Source organism: Muscardinus avellanarius, assembly GCF_963383645.1.
Source record: "Muscardinus avellanarius genome assembly, chromosome: 12".
Lineage (NCBI taxonomy): Eukaryota > Metazoa > Chordata > Mammalia > Rodentia > Gliridae > Muscardinus > Muscardinus avellanarius.
In genome coordinates, this window is record NC_137798.1 from 84,829,765 (window position 1) to 84,846,622 (window position 16,858).

General features: G+C 37.7%; 1 protein-coding gene across 2 annotated transcripts in view; it reads right to left on the reverse strand.

Moving 5' to 3' along the window:
- Nucleotides 1-403: 403 nt before the first annotated feature.
- CEP128 (centrosomal protein 128) overlaps nt 404-16,858 on the reverse strand; it is a gene marked incomplete at both ends in the record, with an annotated part of 425,269 nt that continues 408,814 nt past the window's right edge. The window contains 2 exons of one of the 2 annotated variants that reach the window (XM_080707841.1): nt 404-531; nt 14,268-14,376. In XM_080707841.1, coding sequence (XP_080563967.1) covers nt 404-531; nt 14,268-14,376 — 237 coding nt within the window. Of the gene's footprint in view, nt 541-14,267; nt 14,377-16,858 lie in introns of both variants that reach the window. The other variant, XM_080707842.1, reaches the window with a different exon arrangement.

Consider the following 16,858-nt stretch of genomic DNA (forward strand, 5'->3'; position numbering starts at 1 on the left):
GTATATAAAGGCTCCCTGACTTTTCTAAAGTGCTGGTAACTCTTGCCTCGAGGGAAACTCATTTTCTTCCTCTTTGGCTAGTAATTTTTGAAAGGCATCAATTATAAATCCAAAGTTTGGTCAGGAAATTGTGACTGACCACACATAAAAAAAGGAAAATGCAAAGTAAAAAAATACAACTTTTTCTGCTGGCATAAGTTAGCTGCATACCGTTCATGAGTCAATATGATTTGGGTTGGTTGAATTTCTATCATTCACAAAGAATAACTGCATTGTCCTTTGAGTCAATGTTTGGCTATACCAAAGAGCTGAAGCCACAGGTATGTCTGTGAGATAATCGGGGCCAAATGACAGCAAGGACAGATATGCTGTTATTTGTAAAACACTTAGGTAACATAACTAGTTACATTTTACTCTTCTTGCTCTCATATTCCTCCTTCTTGGCTTGCGGACTTGTTCCATTCATTGGCAAACTTGCAGCATCTTCCTTGATTGAAGCTGAATCTGGAGCAACAGTTCTTTTGGTAAATGCTGGCAAGGCTAGAGGAAAGACAAACCCGCATGGATATAAAACCAGGGCTAAAACACTAATCATGCAGAAGGAAGTTAATTAATCATGGCATTCAATCTAGTTTTCTTTAATTAAATTTTACGTACGCTAACAGACCTTCAAGGTAACCAGTTATATTTTCAAAAACATATATTCACAAAATGTAAAAAAATTTGTTGTTTTTTCATTCCAGAGTATCTTTGTCAGAATGATTTAAACACACAAACACACACACACACACACACACACACACACACACACACACACAGGATTCAAGAGGGAGGAATCTTAAGAGTTTCCTTTTTTATGGAGTCTGTTACATCCTCTAGTCTACTAAGAGTAGATCTGGAATCTAGGGTTACTAGTCTTCCAGTATCACTTACCTCTCTTCTGAGCTCTAGATGCCTATATCCAATTGTCCTTATACAAATCTTTCCTTCTAATTTCTACTTTCAGATGCCTGTTCACTCTTACTTTGTCTCTACCTTAGAAAATAGTAAATTCGTCTACCCAGGTTTTGAAACATCTTGTCTTCATTTGTCCTGCCCTATCATCTATCTATCTATCCATCCGTCCAATTTAAGAGTACTTTCTTTTTTATGTTTTTCGGTACTAGGGATTGAACCCAAGGGCATTCTACCTCTGAGCTACACTCCAGCCCTATATTTTTTTTTATTATTCTTTATTTTGAAATAAGGTCTAAGTTTTGGAGTACCTAAGTAGCGGAGGCTGGCTTCAACCCTTTGATCTTCCTGACTCAGCCTCCCGAGTACTGGGATTACAACTGTTACCACCATACCTGGTTTAAGAGTATTTTCTAAAGATTTCACTTTCCAAATTCACCCATGTCCTTCTGTTTCACATCATCTTCATTAATATCTCCCCAGAACAGGCTCCCATTTCCTCTCTTCCTCTTTTGATCTCACTCCTTGACTATTCTTTCTCCACAACCCAATCAGAACCATCTTTCTATAAGTAAGCCACATAATGTGATTCCCCTGCATATTTGCTTACTTGCCTGCTACCTGTATCTCCAAGAAATGAGTTGGTCCTATATGTCTTGTTCATTACTGTCTCTGCAACACCCAACACAGAGCCTTGTGCATAACCTCTCAATAAATACTGGCTGAACAAATGAATAGACTAAAAGGATTTTTAAGAGTAGTCAATTGGAAGTTTTCGAGCTGCTTTCTAGAGAAAACCTAGAAAGTACCTTGTCAAATCACTATAAACAGAACTCAATTATTTAAAAATATCTGCCACTTAATTGGTCAGCAAAAAATAGCTGAAATATAGTCACATAAAATGAACCTATAAAATGAAAGAGACAAATTGTATTTTCATGGAATAAACAATCCTTTAATGGACAAGAAATAATTTCCTTACCTTATCAATACCTCCAACATTCTTACTACCATGAATCATTGGCATTTTATACCATAAGTCTGAAGAGAGATTACTTAAGAAGTGTCCATTCATGGTTAGTCAGGTGGACCTTGAACTATAATACAGAAGTAAAAATAGTATGCTATTCTTGCTGTGGATAAATTATTTTTCATTCAAGGGACTTAGATTTCCACTAACAGAATGTCAAAACACAAATTGAGAATGGCAACTTTTTATAGCAATATAAACTGAGATAAGGAAGTGAAATAGTTTTTTTAAAGCACCATTCATTTTTTTTCTTTTTAAGAATACCAAGTTAAAATAAAATGTCTGATTCACTAACTCCTATAATAATTTGTTTTTTTTTGTGTGTGTGTGGTAATGGAGATTGAACCCAAGGGTGTCCTACCTCTAAGCTCTATCCCCAGGTCTTTTACACTTTTTGGTTTGAAACAGGGTCTAAGTTGCTGAGGGCCTCACTAACTTGTTGAGGCTCACCTCAAACCTATGATCTTCCTGTCTCAGCCTCCCAAGTACTGGGATTGTAGCCCTTTACCACCAGACCTGGCTGCCTATAGTCATTCTTAGATTTGTCACATAAAAAAAAATCACAGTTCCTTCTTTTTTTGGGAGGTTTACTTATTCATCTTAATGAATCATACTTTTTAGAATAGGTTTCGATTTACAGAAAATTTGAAGTCTACATTTACTTTTAAAATGTGGTTCAAAGACACTAATTCAAAAGAAATTTAGCATCTTATTCACAAAGGACTGGAGATGACAAGAATTCATCAGATTGCTACAGACATCACTCAAGTCTAGACAGGTCCCAGCCCAGAGAGCGAAGGCCCTGGTTTGAAGCTGTATTCTTTTAGTCTAAAAGGAGCTATACAGGGAGACTAGTGGTCAGTCACTACTTATAAAAAGTAAAATGACAGTTTCAAAAGCTGACATTATGAGTCTCTCTTACTAAGCCCCCACTGTGTACCGGCTCAAGGTAATGGAATCCAAGTCTTCTAAAAGAGTATCCTGACTCACGGCCATAACTTCTAGCCAGCCAGGATAAATTTGGTAGTGATCATGGCTTTAAATAATGGATTTCTGTGTTCCTATTTCCAATGGTAATATAAACTTACAATTTATATATTTCTTCCCTTCTTCCTGGCAGAAGGAATCTACCTTTTCATGAATTGACCTGAACTACACAAAGCTGACATAAATTACTTCTTAAAACAAACTTTCATTAATGCTGGATCATTCCGGAGACCACAAATTATGCAGTATTTTCCCATTTCCTTTGTTTTTTCCATGGTCAGTGACTCTACGCTTGAATTTGGTCACAGTTTGACAGGGCACCTAAGTCAGCAGAATGAATGCCTCAGCGTCTACAGCAGACACAAGGGCCTTGTCCAGAACAAATTTCAACCGGAGTAAGAAGCCATTTGTTCTGTGAGTCCAGAAACTTATGTCTCCCCATGGATCTATGGCCACCTACTTGCCAACGCTCTATACAGGTCAAAATGGCTAGAAACTCCAAAGCCCAGCTTTCACACACCATGTGTCCACCAAAAAACTGGAAATTTTGTGGAAAGGTCCCACAAAAAACTGGTGTTTTCTTAGTAGCGCTCGTCTTCATAAGATTCATTTTTCAGCCAAAGTGTATATACATACCTCAAGCTTTACCCAAGGGTGACCAGAGTAACAGAAGTCTCTCATCCAATCCCTGCTAATCCTACAATTCTACTTCCCAGAGACAACCACAATCAACTCTTTTAGATTTATTTTCATATTGGCCCTATTTTTGTAAAAAAAAATTAAAAGGCTTCTATTGCTATTTTCTGGTTTATCATTTTTAGACATATCCATATCCAGCCACTTCTCATCCATCCTCCCAATACAGCTACATCTAAACTTTTAATTATGTCAATACTGTTTATATTTTTTCTAAGTATGTAAGTAAATATGGCTCACACAAACCTAGTAGGTCTACTGTGACAATATTTCTTTTCTTGTTCATTTTTCTCTCTGGGCTTATTAATCGACCCATGTTTTAACTTTATTTTTTATTTGCTTTTTCTCTGTGACTCTTTCATTGTTTCTAATAGCTCAATTAGGTCTTCCAGATGTCTTCTGTAGGTTTTTTCCACTAAAATGCTAGACTATATTAGATAAACCGTCAGCTCTTAATTTCCTAAAGATTATCTCAATGGAATTTCTCCCTTTTTTTTTTTTTTTTTTTGCTTGCGTATAGGAGAATTTAAGAATGTGAGTGTCCAGATTAAAGGTCTCATCCAAAACATAGGTATAAGAGTGAATAAAATAAAATCACACTGAGACATATCATCACAAACTCACTGGGATAAAAAAAAATAAAGTACTCTGGGGGCCAGGAGTGGGGAAGGAGTGGTAAGAAAAGGAGGATGATGGAGATGGTCACTTCAAAGAATGGCAATGATATACATATAATTTCTTCAGTAGAAATGATGGGTTTTGGAAGATAATTGTTCAAAGTCCTCAGAAGGAAAATTATTTCAATTAGAATTTTATAGCCAGCCAGTATCAATCAGACAGTATCTATCATAGATAATAGAAGAAGTCTATTTACAGAAATATAAAGACTGAAGGAAGACACTGACCTCCTTTATTTTGATGTGCAAAACAAAGAAATGGGTAAAGCAATAAAGAAGATCTGAGAAACATGGGCATCAACATAGGAAGAGGGTGAGGAAAAAAAAATCTCAGGATGGCAACAGGTACTTAGCAAGTGAGCCCTTGAACCTGGCCACTTTTGGCCTTCTGGATTTTCTTTGTTCTCTCATCCCAACACTTGCCTTGATCACATATTATCCCCCTTTAATTGATTTCCTAAAAATCTCATCTTTTCTATTATTCTGTTTTTTCCTTAGCTTCCTTTGTGACTCTTTTTTTTTTTTAATTTATTTTTTATTGGTGCAATGTATTTATACATCATAGTGGTATAAAGAAAATACTTTTGTAGACATACATGCACATCTCGCCCAGTTAGCCCCTACCACGATCCCCACCCCATTCCCTCCCCATCCCTCCTTCCCACGCTTGGCTTACTGGTTGACATCTAGTATTATAACAATTTATACAATATTAACATTGATAATCTCACATAACAGTTTCATTTGTCTGGTACCAAACTTTTGATGACTTAAAGATAACATTTCAATATTTCTTTTTGCTTTCTTTCTTACCAGAGAATATTTTTTCTTTTTTTTTTTTTTAGGTGAAACTATCATACATTTATTTATTTATTTTTCAGAAAAAATCTATCCTGATATGGAATATGGACTCTAGATACCCAAAACAGTCTCAAAGGAGAACAAAGCTAGAAGATGTATGTTTTCTGATTTCAAACCATATAAAGCTACAATAATTGAAACAGTGTAGTACTGTTCTAAAGGCAGATATATAAACCATTGGAGCTAAATAAAAGCCTAGAGATAAATTCTTCCATACATTGTCAAGTTATTTTTGACAAGGTTTCCATGAACTTTTGGTGGAGGAAATACTAGTCTTTTAACTAAATATTGTTGAAAAATAATAATAAATGAAAAAGAATAAAATTGGACCCTTATCTAACACATATACAAATATTAACTCAAAATAGATAAAAGACCTAAATATAAATCTTAATACTATAAGCTTTTAGAAGAAAATCTGGGTCATAAAACCTCACAACATTGAAATTGGAAGTGATTTCTTGGATATGATTTCAATGGCACAGGCAACAAAAGAGTAAATAAACTCCCTAAAAAATAAAAAAAAAATATTGTATATCCAAAGACAATGTAAACAGAGTTAAAAGTTACTGATCCTCTTCCAAGAGTTCCTCCTATGACCCATTTCTCCCTAACTCTCACATATTAGGGAAAGCATCTGATTTCTTATTTTTTGTGCCTGACTAATCTCACTTAGCATAATGTCCTCCAGTTCCATCCATTTCCCTGAAAATGATGTAATTGAGTTTTTTTTGATGGCTGAGTAAAATTCCATTGTGTACATATCCCACAGTTTTGTAATCCATTCATCTGTTGATGGACATCTTGGCTGGTTCCATAGTTTGGCTATGGTGAATTGTGCAGCTATGAACATAGATACACATGCATTAGTTTGGTAGTTTGGTTTCTTTTCTTTTGGGTAGATACCCAACAGTGGTATTGCTGGATCAAATGGAAGATTTGTTCCCATTCTTCTGAGGATTCTCCATACTGTTTTCCAAAGTGGTTGCACTAATTTGCAATCCCACCAACAATGTCTTAGAGTTCCCACTTCTCCACATCCTCGCCAGCATCTGTTGTTGTTTGTGTTTTGAATGATGGTCATTCTAGTTGGAGTTAGGTGATATCTCAGGGTGGTTTTGATTTGCATCTCTCTGATTGCCAGTGATGTTGAGCATTTTTTCATGCATTTATTGGCCATTTGAATTTCTTCTTTTGTGAAGTGTCTATTTAGTTCATTTGCCCATTTTGTTATTGGATGCTTTGTTTTCTTAGTGTTGAGTTTCTTGAGTTCTCTGTATATTCTAGATATTAGTCCTCTATCAGTGGTGTAGGTGGCAAAAATCTTCTCCCATTCTGTTGGCTCTCGATTGAGGTTCTTGATAGTTTCCTTTGCTGAACAGAAGCTCTTCAGTTTCATGCAATCCCATGTATTGATTCTCCTTTTAATTTGTTGTGCCTTTGGGGTCTTGTTGAGGAAATGTTTGTCTGTGCCTATGTGTTGTAGTGTTGGACCTATGCCCTCTTCAAGGAGCTTCAAGGTCTCTGGTTTAATTTCCAAGTCTTTGATCCATCGTGAGTTGACTTTTGTACAGGGTGAAAAAGTGGGATTAACATCCAATTTTCTGCATATGGTTAACCAGTTTTGCCAACACCATTTGTTGAAGAGGCTATCTTTTTTCCAGTGTATGTTTTTGGCCCCTTTGTCAAAAATCAATTGGCTGAAAGTGTGTGGACTTGTTTCTGGGTCTTCTATTCTGCTCCATTGGTCTATATATCTGTTCTTTTGCCAGTACCATGCTGTTTTTATTACAATGGCTTTGTAGTATAGTTTAAAGTCAGGTATTGTGATTCCTCCTGCGTGGTTTTTGTTGCTGAGAACTACCTTGGCTATTCTGGGCTTTTTGTTATTCCAGATAAATTTAAGGACTGATTTTTCTATGTCTGTGAGGAATGATCTTGGTAGTTTAATGGGCATTGCATTAAATCTGTAGATCACTTTTGGGAGGATGGCCATTTTAATGATATTAATTCTGCCAATCCATGAACATGGAAGGTCTTTCCATCTTCTAAGATCTTCTTCGATTTCTTTTTTCAGTGTTTTATAATTTTCTTTGTAGAGATCTTTTACTTCCTTGGTCAGGTTTATTCCTAGGTATTTTATTTTTTTGTGGGAGATCCTGAGTGGAAGTGTTTTCTGAATTTCTTTTTCATTGGATTTATGGTTGGTGTACAGGAAAGCTTCTGACTTTTTAAGATTGATTTTGTATCCAGATACCTTGCTGAATTTGTTGATCAGTTCTATAAGCCTTTTGGTTGAGTTTGTTGGGTTTTCTAAATATAGTATCATGTCATCTGCAAATAGTGAAAGCTTAAGTTCTTCTTTTCCTATTTGTACTCCTTTGATTTCCTTTTCTTGCCTTATTGCTCTGGCTAGAGTCTCTAGTACTATATTGAAGAGAAGTGGTGATAGTGGACATCCTTGTCTCGTTCCAGTTTTTAGGGGAAATTCTTGAAGTTTTTCCCCATTTAATATGATGTTGGCAGTGGGCTTATTGTAGATTGCCTTAATAATGTTGAGATATGTTCCTTCTATTCCAATTCTCTGCAGTGTTTTTATCATAAATGGATGTTGAATTTTATCAAATGCTTTTTCAGCATCTATTGAGATGATCATGTGGTTTTTGTCTTTGATTCTGTTTATATGATGAATTACATGGATTGTTTTTCGTATATTGAACCAGCCTTGCATCCCTGGGATGAACCCTACCTGGTCATGGTGAATGATTTTCTTGATGTGGTTTTGAATGCGTGTTGCTAGTATTTTGTTTAATAGTTTTGCATCCAAGTTCATCAGAGATATAGGCCTGTAGTTTTCCTTCCTTGAACTGTCTTTATTCGGTTTGGGTATTAGTGTGATGTTGGCTTCATAGAATGTATTTGGGAGAGTCCCGGTTTTTTCTATTTCCCGAAATAGTTTGAGTAGTATTGGGATTAGTTCTCCTATAAAGGTTTTATAGAATTCACTTGGGAAACCATCTGGTCCTGGGCTTTTCTTTGATGGTAAGCTCTTTATTGCTATTTCAATCTCTTTGATTGTTATTGGTTGGTTTAAGTGTTCTATATCTTCTTGACTCAGTTTAGGAAGGTTGTATTTATCTAGGAAGTTGTCGATTTCCTCCAGATTTTCCATTTTGTTGGAGTATAGTTTTTCAAAGTAGTTTCTGATAATCCTCTGGATTTCTACGCTGTCAGTAGTAATGTCTCCTTTTTCATCCCTTATCTTCATAATTTGGGTTGATTCTCTCTTTTTTTTAGTTAGGTTGGCTAGTGGTTTATCAATCTTGTTAATTTTTTCAAGAAACCAGCTTTTGGTTTTGTTGATTTTCTGTATTGTTTTTTTATTCTCTATTTCATTAATTTCTGCTCTAATTTTAATAATTTCCCGTCTTCTGCTGGCTTTGGGGTTCAATTGTTCCTGCTTTTCAAGGGCTTTGAGGTGTGTCATAAGGCTATTTATTTGAAGATTTTCTGTTTTTCTTATGTGAGCACTCAGTGCTATAAATTTTCCTCTTAATACTGCCTTCAAAGTGTCCCAGAGGTTTTGATATGTTGTTTCTTTATTTTCATTTGTTTCTAGAAATTTCTTGATTTCACCTCTTACATCTTCTATGACCCATTCTTCATTCAGAAGTGTGGTGTTCAGTCTCCACATGTTTATGTTGTTTCTCTGGGTCTTCTTATAGTTGATTTCTAGTTTCATTCCATTATGGTCTGAAATGACACAGGGAAGTATGTAACATTTTTTAAATTTGCTAGTGCTCATTTTGTGTCCCAGGATGTGATCTATTTTGGAGAAGGTTCCATGAGCAGCTGAGAAAAATGTAAACTCTGCTGTAGTTGGGTGAAATATTCTATATGTGTCCAAGAGGTCCATTTGGTTAATGGTGTTCTTTAGTTCTGAGACATCTTTACTGACCCTTTGTCTGGAAGATCGGTCTAGTATTGTGAGTGGTGTGTTGAAGTCTCCCAGTATTATTGTGTTGGGATTTATGTGTGGCTTCATGTCACAAAGAGTTTGATTTATGAAAGTAGCTGCCCCTATGTTTGGGGCATAGATGTTGATTATTGTTATTTCCTCTTGCTGGACTATTCCTTTTACCAGTAAAATGTGACCTTCTTTGTCTCTTCTAATAAGTTTGGGTTTGAAGTCTAACTTGTCTGATATCATAGTTGCTACTCCTGCTTGTCTTTGAGTACCATTAGCATGGATTACCTTGCTCCAGCCCTTTACCTTGAGTTTGTTCCTATCTTTACTTGTGAGGTGTGTTTCTTGTAAGCAGCAGATGGATGGATTCTGGCTTTTAATCCATTTTGCCACTTTATGTCTTTTTATTGGGGAGTTGAGGCCGTTTACATTCAGTGTGATTATAGAGAGATAATTTTTAATTCCCAACATGTTAAGATCTTATTTCTGTTTGAGATACTGTTTATTCTTCTTTGCTTAGTTGTCTGCTGGATGGGAATTCTTGTTTCTTTGGTTCTGGCGTGAATTACCCATTTCCTCTTTGCAGTTAATCTCCTTGAGTATTTTCTCTAGCGCTGGTTTTGAAGACATAAATTCCTTCAGTTGCTGTTTGTCATGGAAGCTTCTTATTTCCCCATCTAATTTGATGGATAGTTTTGCTGGGTAGGAAATTTTTGGCTGGAAGTTGTTTTCTTTCAGAGTTTGGAATATGTTACTCCAAGCCCTTCTGGCTTTCATAACTTGGTTTGGGAAGTCTGGAGTGATTCTAATTGGTTTGCCTCTGTATGTCACATGGCCTTTTGTTTTTGTTGCCTTTAAGATTCTCTCCTTGGCTTCCACATTAGTCATTTTGACAATTATGTGGCGTGGGGATCCTCTTCTCTGATCCTGTCTAAAGGGAGTTCTATAAGTTTCCTGGACCTGTGTATCGACCTCTTGCTCTATGTTTGGAAAATTTTCTGCTATTACTTCCCTGAAGAGATTGTTGATCCCTTTGGTTTCACCTTCTTTTCCCTCCTCTATTCCAATTATTCTTAGGTTAGCTCTCTTGAAATGGGCCCATATTTCTTCAATGTCAGATTCCTGCTGTCGGGTTTTTTTTTCTAAATTAGAAACTATGCGTTCATTTTTAGAATGATCATCTTCAAGAAGCGAGATTCTATTCTCCATGTGGTCTAATCTGTTGTTTATACTTTGAATTGAGGCCTTTACTTCATTAATTGCATCCTTTATCTCTTTTTGACTCTCTCTAAATTCTTTTTGAAAGTCCTCTATTATTTCTAAAGTTATTTTCCTAATTTGATCTTCTAGAGATCTTTGGGTTTCTGTGTTATCAGATTCTGATGTTGTGGTGTTGTTGGCATTCACTGCTCCATTGTTATTTCTCTTTCCCATGATTTTGGAAGTTTGTGCCTTCTCTGGGTTCTTCCCTGAGTCACTACAAGTTCACTTAAGATGCTCTGGATCTCTAGTCTATGGTATCTCAGTCACCACTACTCCTTTACTGTGTTGTATCACAAAGTCTCAGACCCAGGGAGTCAATCAAGGCTGCTTAGACCGTGGGGGGTGCCAAGTTGGGCGTTCTCCAGTGGGGAGTTGTGACTATGGTATGATATCTCTGCCACTGCCACTCCCCCACTGGGCTGCACTGCTAAAATCTCCGACCCAGGGAGACTATCTGCGCAAGTCCCTGGGAGTGCAGTACTGGGATTTCTCCCCTATGGGCCGCAATTTGACTCACGGTTGTTGAGTACGCTGATGGAGCTGTAGTGAACTCGGTGGATTCGCTGCTGCCGCCACTGGCAATATGGCACCACTGCCACACCCTCGGCCGTGATGCGGCGTATTTCTTCTCTGGTTTTGATCTCTGCTCTGAGTCCTTGCCAGTTGTGCTGCGCCCAGCCCTTGGGAGCTTTAGATGTTCCCTGCACCAACAAAACTGCTGACTGCCGCCCGGCTGTTCAGCACCTGCTCACCTCGGCTCGCTGTCCACCCCTCCTCTCCTCAGGCGACTGGTGGCTGGTTGAGTGGGTTGGTCTAGGGCTGTCCGGTGAACTCGCCGCTGCCGCCAGCAGTAAGACGCTGCTTCTGCATCCTAGGCCGCGAGGCCAGAGTACCTCCTCTCTGGATTTGAGCTCTGTTTTGAGTCTCCCTCCTCTCTGGAGCCTGGTGTTGCTAGGGGAGATGTAGGCCGCGCCGCTCCGGCCGCTCTGCGCCGCGGCTCTGGCTGCTCCGCACCACGGTTCTGGCCGCTCCGGCTGCTCCGGCCGCTCTGCACCGCGGCTCTGGCTGCTCTGCACCGTGGGTCTGGCCACTCCGGCCGCTCCGGCCGTTCCGCGACGCGGCTCTGGCTGCTCCGGCTGTTCTGGCCGCTCTGCTCCGGCTGCTCTGGCAGCTCCGCTCAGCTGTTCTGGGCACTCTGCTCCGGCTGCTCCGGCCGCTCCACTCCGCGGCTCCGGCCACTTCGCGCCGCCGCTCCAGCCAATCCGCGCTGCAGCTCTGACTGCTCCGGCTGTTCTGGCCGCTCCGCTCGGCTGCTCTGGCCGCTCTGCTCAGCTGCTCGGAACCGCGACTCCAGCTGCTCTGTACCGCGGGTCTGGCCACTCTGGCCGCTCCGGCCGTTCCGCACCGCGGCTCTGGCTGCTCCGGCTGCTCAGGCCGCTCCGCTCCCTTTGTGACTCTTTTTGACTTTGTTTCCACATTCCTAGTATTTCTTTGTTTTCATGACAAGCATATGTTAAAAATTTGAGACCTCTTAACCATGTGTTCCTTTTTCATAGTATCTTGCTTTTATTTTTAGTGAATCTAATACATTGTTCTTCAAGGGTATCTCCTATGATTCTACATTATTTATTTACTGTAGGTTCCATTTTTCTCTTTTTTGGGTTTTTGACATTCCTTTTCAATTTGGAAGACTTACAGGGAGATTAAAGAGGAATGAGAGGGTAATTTCTATAAATAAGCTAAATTTGTGTGTGGTAAAAAAGTGGAGACATATTCAGGGTGATCTTATTTTTTCCTACACCTAATATATCACATTATAAGAACAGAAACTTTAGAGTTTATAAGAAAAGCAAAAAATATTATTTCTAGAAATACATTTAATTTAATCAATAATAACTACTAATAAGGTAGCTATGATTAAAATTTGAAAAGTATTTTTAAAAATGTGCTAATAGAAATAGGAAGAAAATCATCAAACCAGCTTGTCAACAGGAAGAGTATAACACGAAACTGAATTAATCAGTAAATTTTTTATTAACCTAAGTTTTTCAGAGTTTACAATATGAATTGTAATAAATATTTTCTCATTAAAATTATGATCTTAGCAGTATTTTTTCTTATTCTTATTTAACTTGTTTTCCTTTTCAGCTAGTATATTTACATAGACCTATAGCTGCCTGTAAAGACTATCTCCTAATTAGAGAAATGGACAAAGCTGGTAAGAAAATGCTAGAGCAGAAAGATGAATGCAGTTTCTTTCACTGCCTATACGATGCACTATAGTTCTGCAGATCCTGATGTTGGAGTGACTTTCTGGGGAGCCTTATGAAAGTCACTGGGGCCAAATGGAGCAGCAGTAGAACAGTGGTCTCCAAGCTCATCATTCAGGCCTGGGTGCTGCTTGACTGTCTTAATGGGTGGGAATCTCTAAAGTATTGAGGGTGCTTACTCCTACCCTGTTTTTTCATGTTTACTTGTATTAAAAAGACCTTTGGAGAATTTTCCATTGCTCAATAGGAAAGATAAAAACTTTGGCCTATCAGATCCTGAGGTGTTATATCCAACTTGAGATGTTATCCATACTAAAATAGTAGCTGCCAGATGAGAATAGCAGAGGGTGCATGTATATACAAGATCAGTTGGTAAAATGATTAGGACAGGAAAGAGAAAATGCCTAGCTTTCCAAATAAAATAATCAGGACATAATGAAAAGCAACCATTTATTAGAAACTGATAAATATTTATTCAACGAATCCATGAATATAAATCAGCAACAATGAGAATTATCACCTTTGGATTTGACCTACTTCCCTGTGACTTATTTTGGTGTATTATTTTCTAGCAATCTACTTATTTGAGATGACAAAATTATCTCATTTAATGCATGACCCTGCAGGCCATGACAAACTGAAAAATTAAATTATGTAAATAAGAATCTATTAAATAATATTTAGATACTAACAGTTTAGATAAAAGCAGACTTAAAAACACATATTCATTCATCTAATCATAACTGAATATTAATTGTGCTTCCACCACGCACCAGGTATCATGCAGGGTGCTATGGAAACAGGGTGGATAGCACAGGCATCAGTCCTGTCTTTACCGAATTCATTTGTTGGTAGAGGAAAGACTCGGTAAACAAAAAGTTAAGAACTATATATTTATTATTCTGAGAAAGATTTTAAAGGAAAATTATAGAATGTGGTGGGTGTTTATCACAGAAACCACCTTTACAATTGTAAGCTCTTCCGGCTATTTTTTTTTGTGTGTGTGTGGCCCTGTGGGGTTCTGATGTAGTCTCTAAAGACACAGCATCTAAGCTGAAAGTTGACGCACAGACAGAGCAGAGAACAGGAGAGAGGGGGCAGCATCACGGGAGACAGCATCCTGGGCCAAGAGACTTGTTGACATTTTATCAACATTGAGAGCATTTGCAAGTAAAATCTAGTAGATAACAGTATTAGTATTATAACTTTGTACAAGGATAGATATTAGATCTTATACTTTTTATCTAAATTTTATTATAAATAACTTCTTTTACTCACTGGTCCATAGTGATTGGCAATCTCCAAAGAAAAGATTTATTTAATATTTTACCATGAGTGATTTAAGTTTTTCTGAGAAGTATAAAGTCTAACAAGAGATTTCACACACTTTTAGCAAACTGGGTAATATTTATAAGTGTACATAAGGATGACTCATAATGAAAATTTTCTCAAACTTATAATATGAATATTAATATCATGTACTAGTCTTAAACTTTAATTTTCCAATGAGTTGCATTTTCTTAAATCCAATTTAAGAACTGGTACAGAACTTTATTACTTACAGTTCAAGTGTGAAAATTGTGGACTAGACAGGAAGCGATGGTGGTCCTGCCAAGAGGATGAGTGGTCTAAACCAGGATCGTGGGAACCTTGGGTAAAGGCTCTGTCATCCTAAGAAAGAAAAGAAAGGACGGCACTTCAGGGCAATTAGTACAGAATGGAAGAACCTACATTAATTTAAATGTACCCAAACTGAAAATGAATCTGAACTTTCATGCCACATTATACGTGAACAGTTAAATATATCTGCAGTACTTGGAAAAAAATATGTTCACATTTAAGAAAATACGTAGAAAAAGGACAGAAATTATTCACTGCCGTGGCAGCATGACATATTTCTTTCCAGTCTTTTTTCCTCTCTGAATAGGATTTATAAACACAGTTATAAAACCTTGTGTTATTTACACTTACTCTATAAACATTTTGGAAGTCATTATATTATCCTAACCTTCAGCTTAATGGTTACTCACATTCTATCTTGTGGATCTGCTATGCTTTATGCAACCATTATTTATTTTATTTGGTATTTAGGTGAGTGCCAATGTTTTACTCCTATAAATAACATTGTGAGAAATATCTTTAAATATACAACCTTTTCCATATTTAGGTCTATTCCTTATGAGAAATTCTTAGGTGGAAATACTAAATCAATAAAAAACAATTTGATGTCCTTAAATACATTTAGCTCGACTGCCTTCCATAGCGATTATATCATGTCTTACCCACTGATGAAAGCTTAATGCATAAACAAAACTGAGCCCACCAAAGGCCTCTCACCACGTGTTGTATGAATGCTCCCCTCTCCCCAAATCTTAGCTGTAAATGAGGATTACAACTTTAAATACCTTCACTAATTAAGGAGATTTAAAATAGGTGGCTTAAGATACTATAGTTAATTTCTCACAAATGTTTTCTTGTTATTTGTTATTTTTTCTTTCATTCATTCATTTAACAATAACTTCCTGTGCACCCACTCTGTGCTGGGCAAAGAACAGACAAGACATTGGGCGTATAATCAGGAAAACTTCAGGCATGCAGGGGAGAAAAGCATTAAACAAATAAACCACAAAATCATTAAGCCATGTTCTTAAGTGGTATGAGAACAGTGAATAACAGGAAGAAGTGAATTTAGATTGGTGTTCCAAAAGACCTCCCCTCAGAAGTGATTCTTACCTCTGACCTATACCCCGAGCCTTTTTGTTTTTAAAACAGGGTCTCCCCAAGTTGCTAAGGGTCTTGCTAAGTTACTGAGGCTGGCCTTGAACCTTATCTCAGCCTCCGAGTACTGGCATTACAGGTGTGTACCACCACGGTTGGCTGGGATGTGATTTATAAGGCAGTATGTGACTGCTGTGAGTGGACCGGAGGAAATCTTTATGGGTGGGGATGGGAAAAAGGAAGGGGTGTGGTTAGCAAGGAATGATGCAGCAGACTCCTCTAAGTATCCAGGTGAGAGAGGCTGGTATGTTGGAGAAACTGAAGAAAGGCCTCATGGCTTTGGAACACTGAGCCAGGTTGAAGATTTTTTTTTTCTATAAAGATAATCAGAAGGCAATCAAGGAGTATAAGAGGAATGAAGACAAGCTCTGATGTATATGTTTCAAAGGTTATTTTGGCCTCTGTGTGGGGATCATACTGGAGCAGCGTGATGCTGAAGTGGGTACACCAGTTAAAAGACTGAGACGAGGACAGCAGAGGGGTCTGGGCTCAAGAATGTTGCTGAAGGTTCCACATGAAACAGCTATAGGTTGAGAGATCTACAAAGATTCTCAAGACATGGCTTGAGAATAGTAAATAGTAAATAGTAAAAATAGTAAAGCCTTGTGGGACATGACTATCTGACAAATTAGCTGTCATTCTCTGTGGCAACTTTATATATTTTTTGTCATATATATTGCATGTAAAAGGTTAAAAGGTTAAAAAACTACACACACACACACACACACACACACACACACACACACACACACATATATATATATATATATATATTTTTTTTTTTTTTTTTTTTTTTGGTGGTATTGGGGTAGAACCCAGAGGCTTTCTACCTCCGGGATACTCCCAGACCTACTTTTTATATTTTATTTGGAAATAGCATCTCACTAAGTTGCTGAGCCTCACTAAATAGCTGAGGCTGGCTTAGAACCTGTGTGATCCTCCTGTTTCCCAAGCACGGGGATTACAAGCATGTGTCACCATGCCCGGCCTGAGGTTATATATATATATATATATTAAAAGGCCAATTTATTTGGAGTGAAAGGAATAGTTATAATCCTCAGATGGTTGAAGAACTTAGCCTTAATGTACCAAGAGTTTATTTCTATTTAAAAGAAAAATTTTGAATTTATTTATTTATTTATTTATTTATTTAGTGTGTGTGTGTGTGTGTTTGTGTGTTTTACTGGTGATTGAACCTAGGGAAATTCTACCTCTGAACCATATTCCCAGCCTTTTTTGTTTGTTTTGATCTGAAACAAAGTCTCTCTAGATTGCTAAGTTACTGAGACTAACCTTGAACCTTAGATCCTCCTGTCCCAACCTCCCAAGTACTGGAATTACAAGTATGTGCCACCATGCCTACCTGGCTGATCCT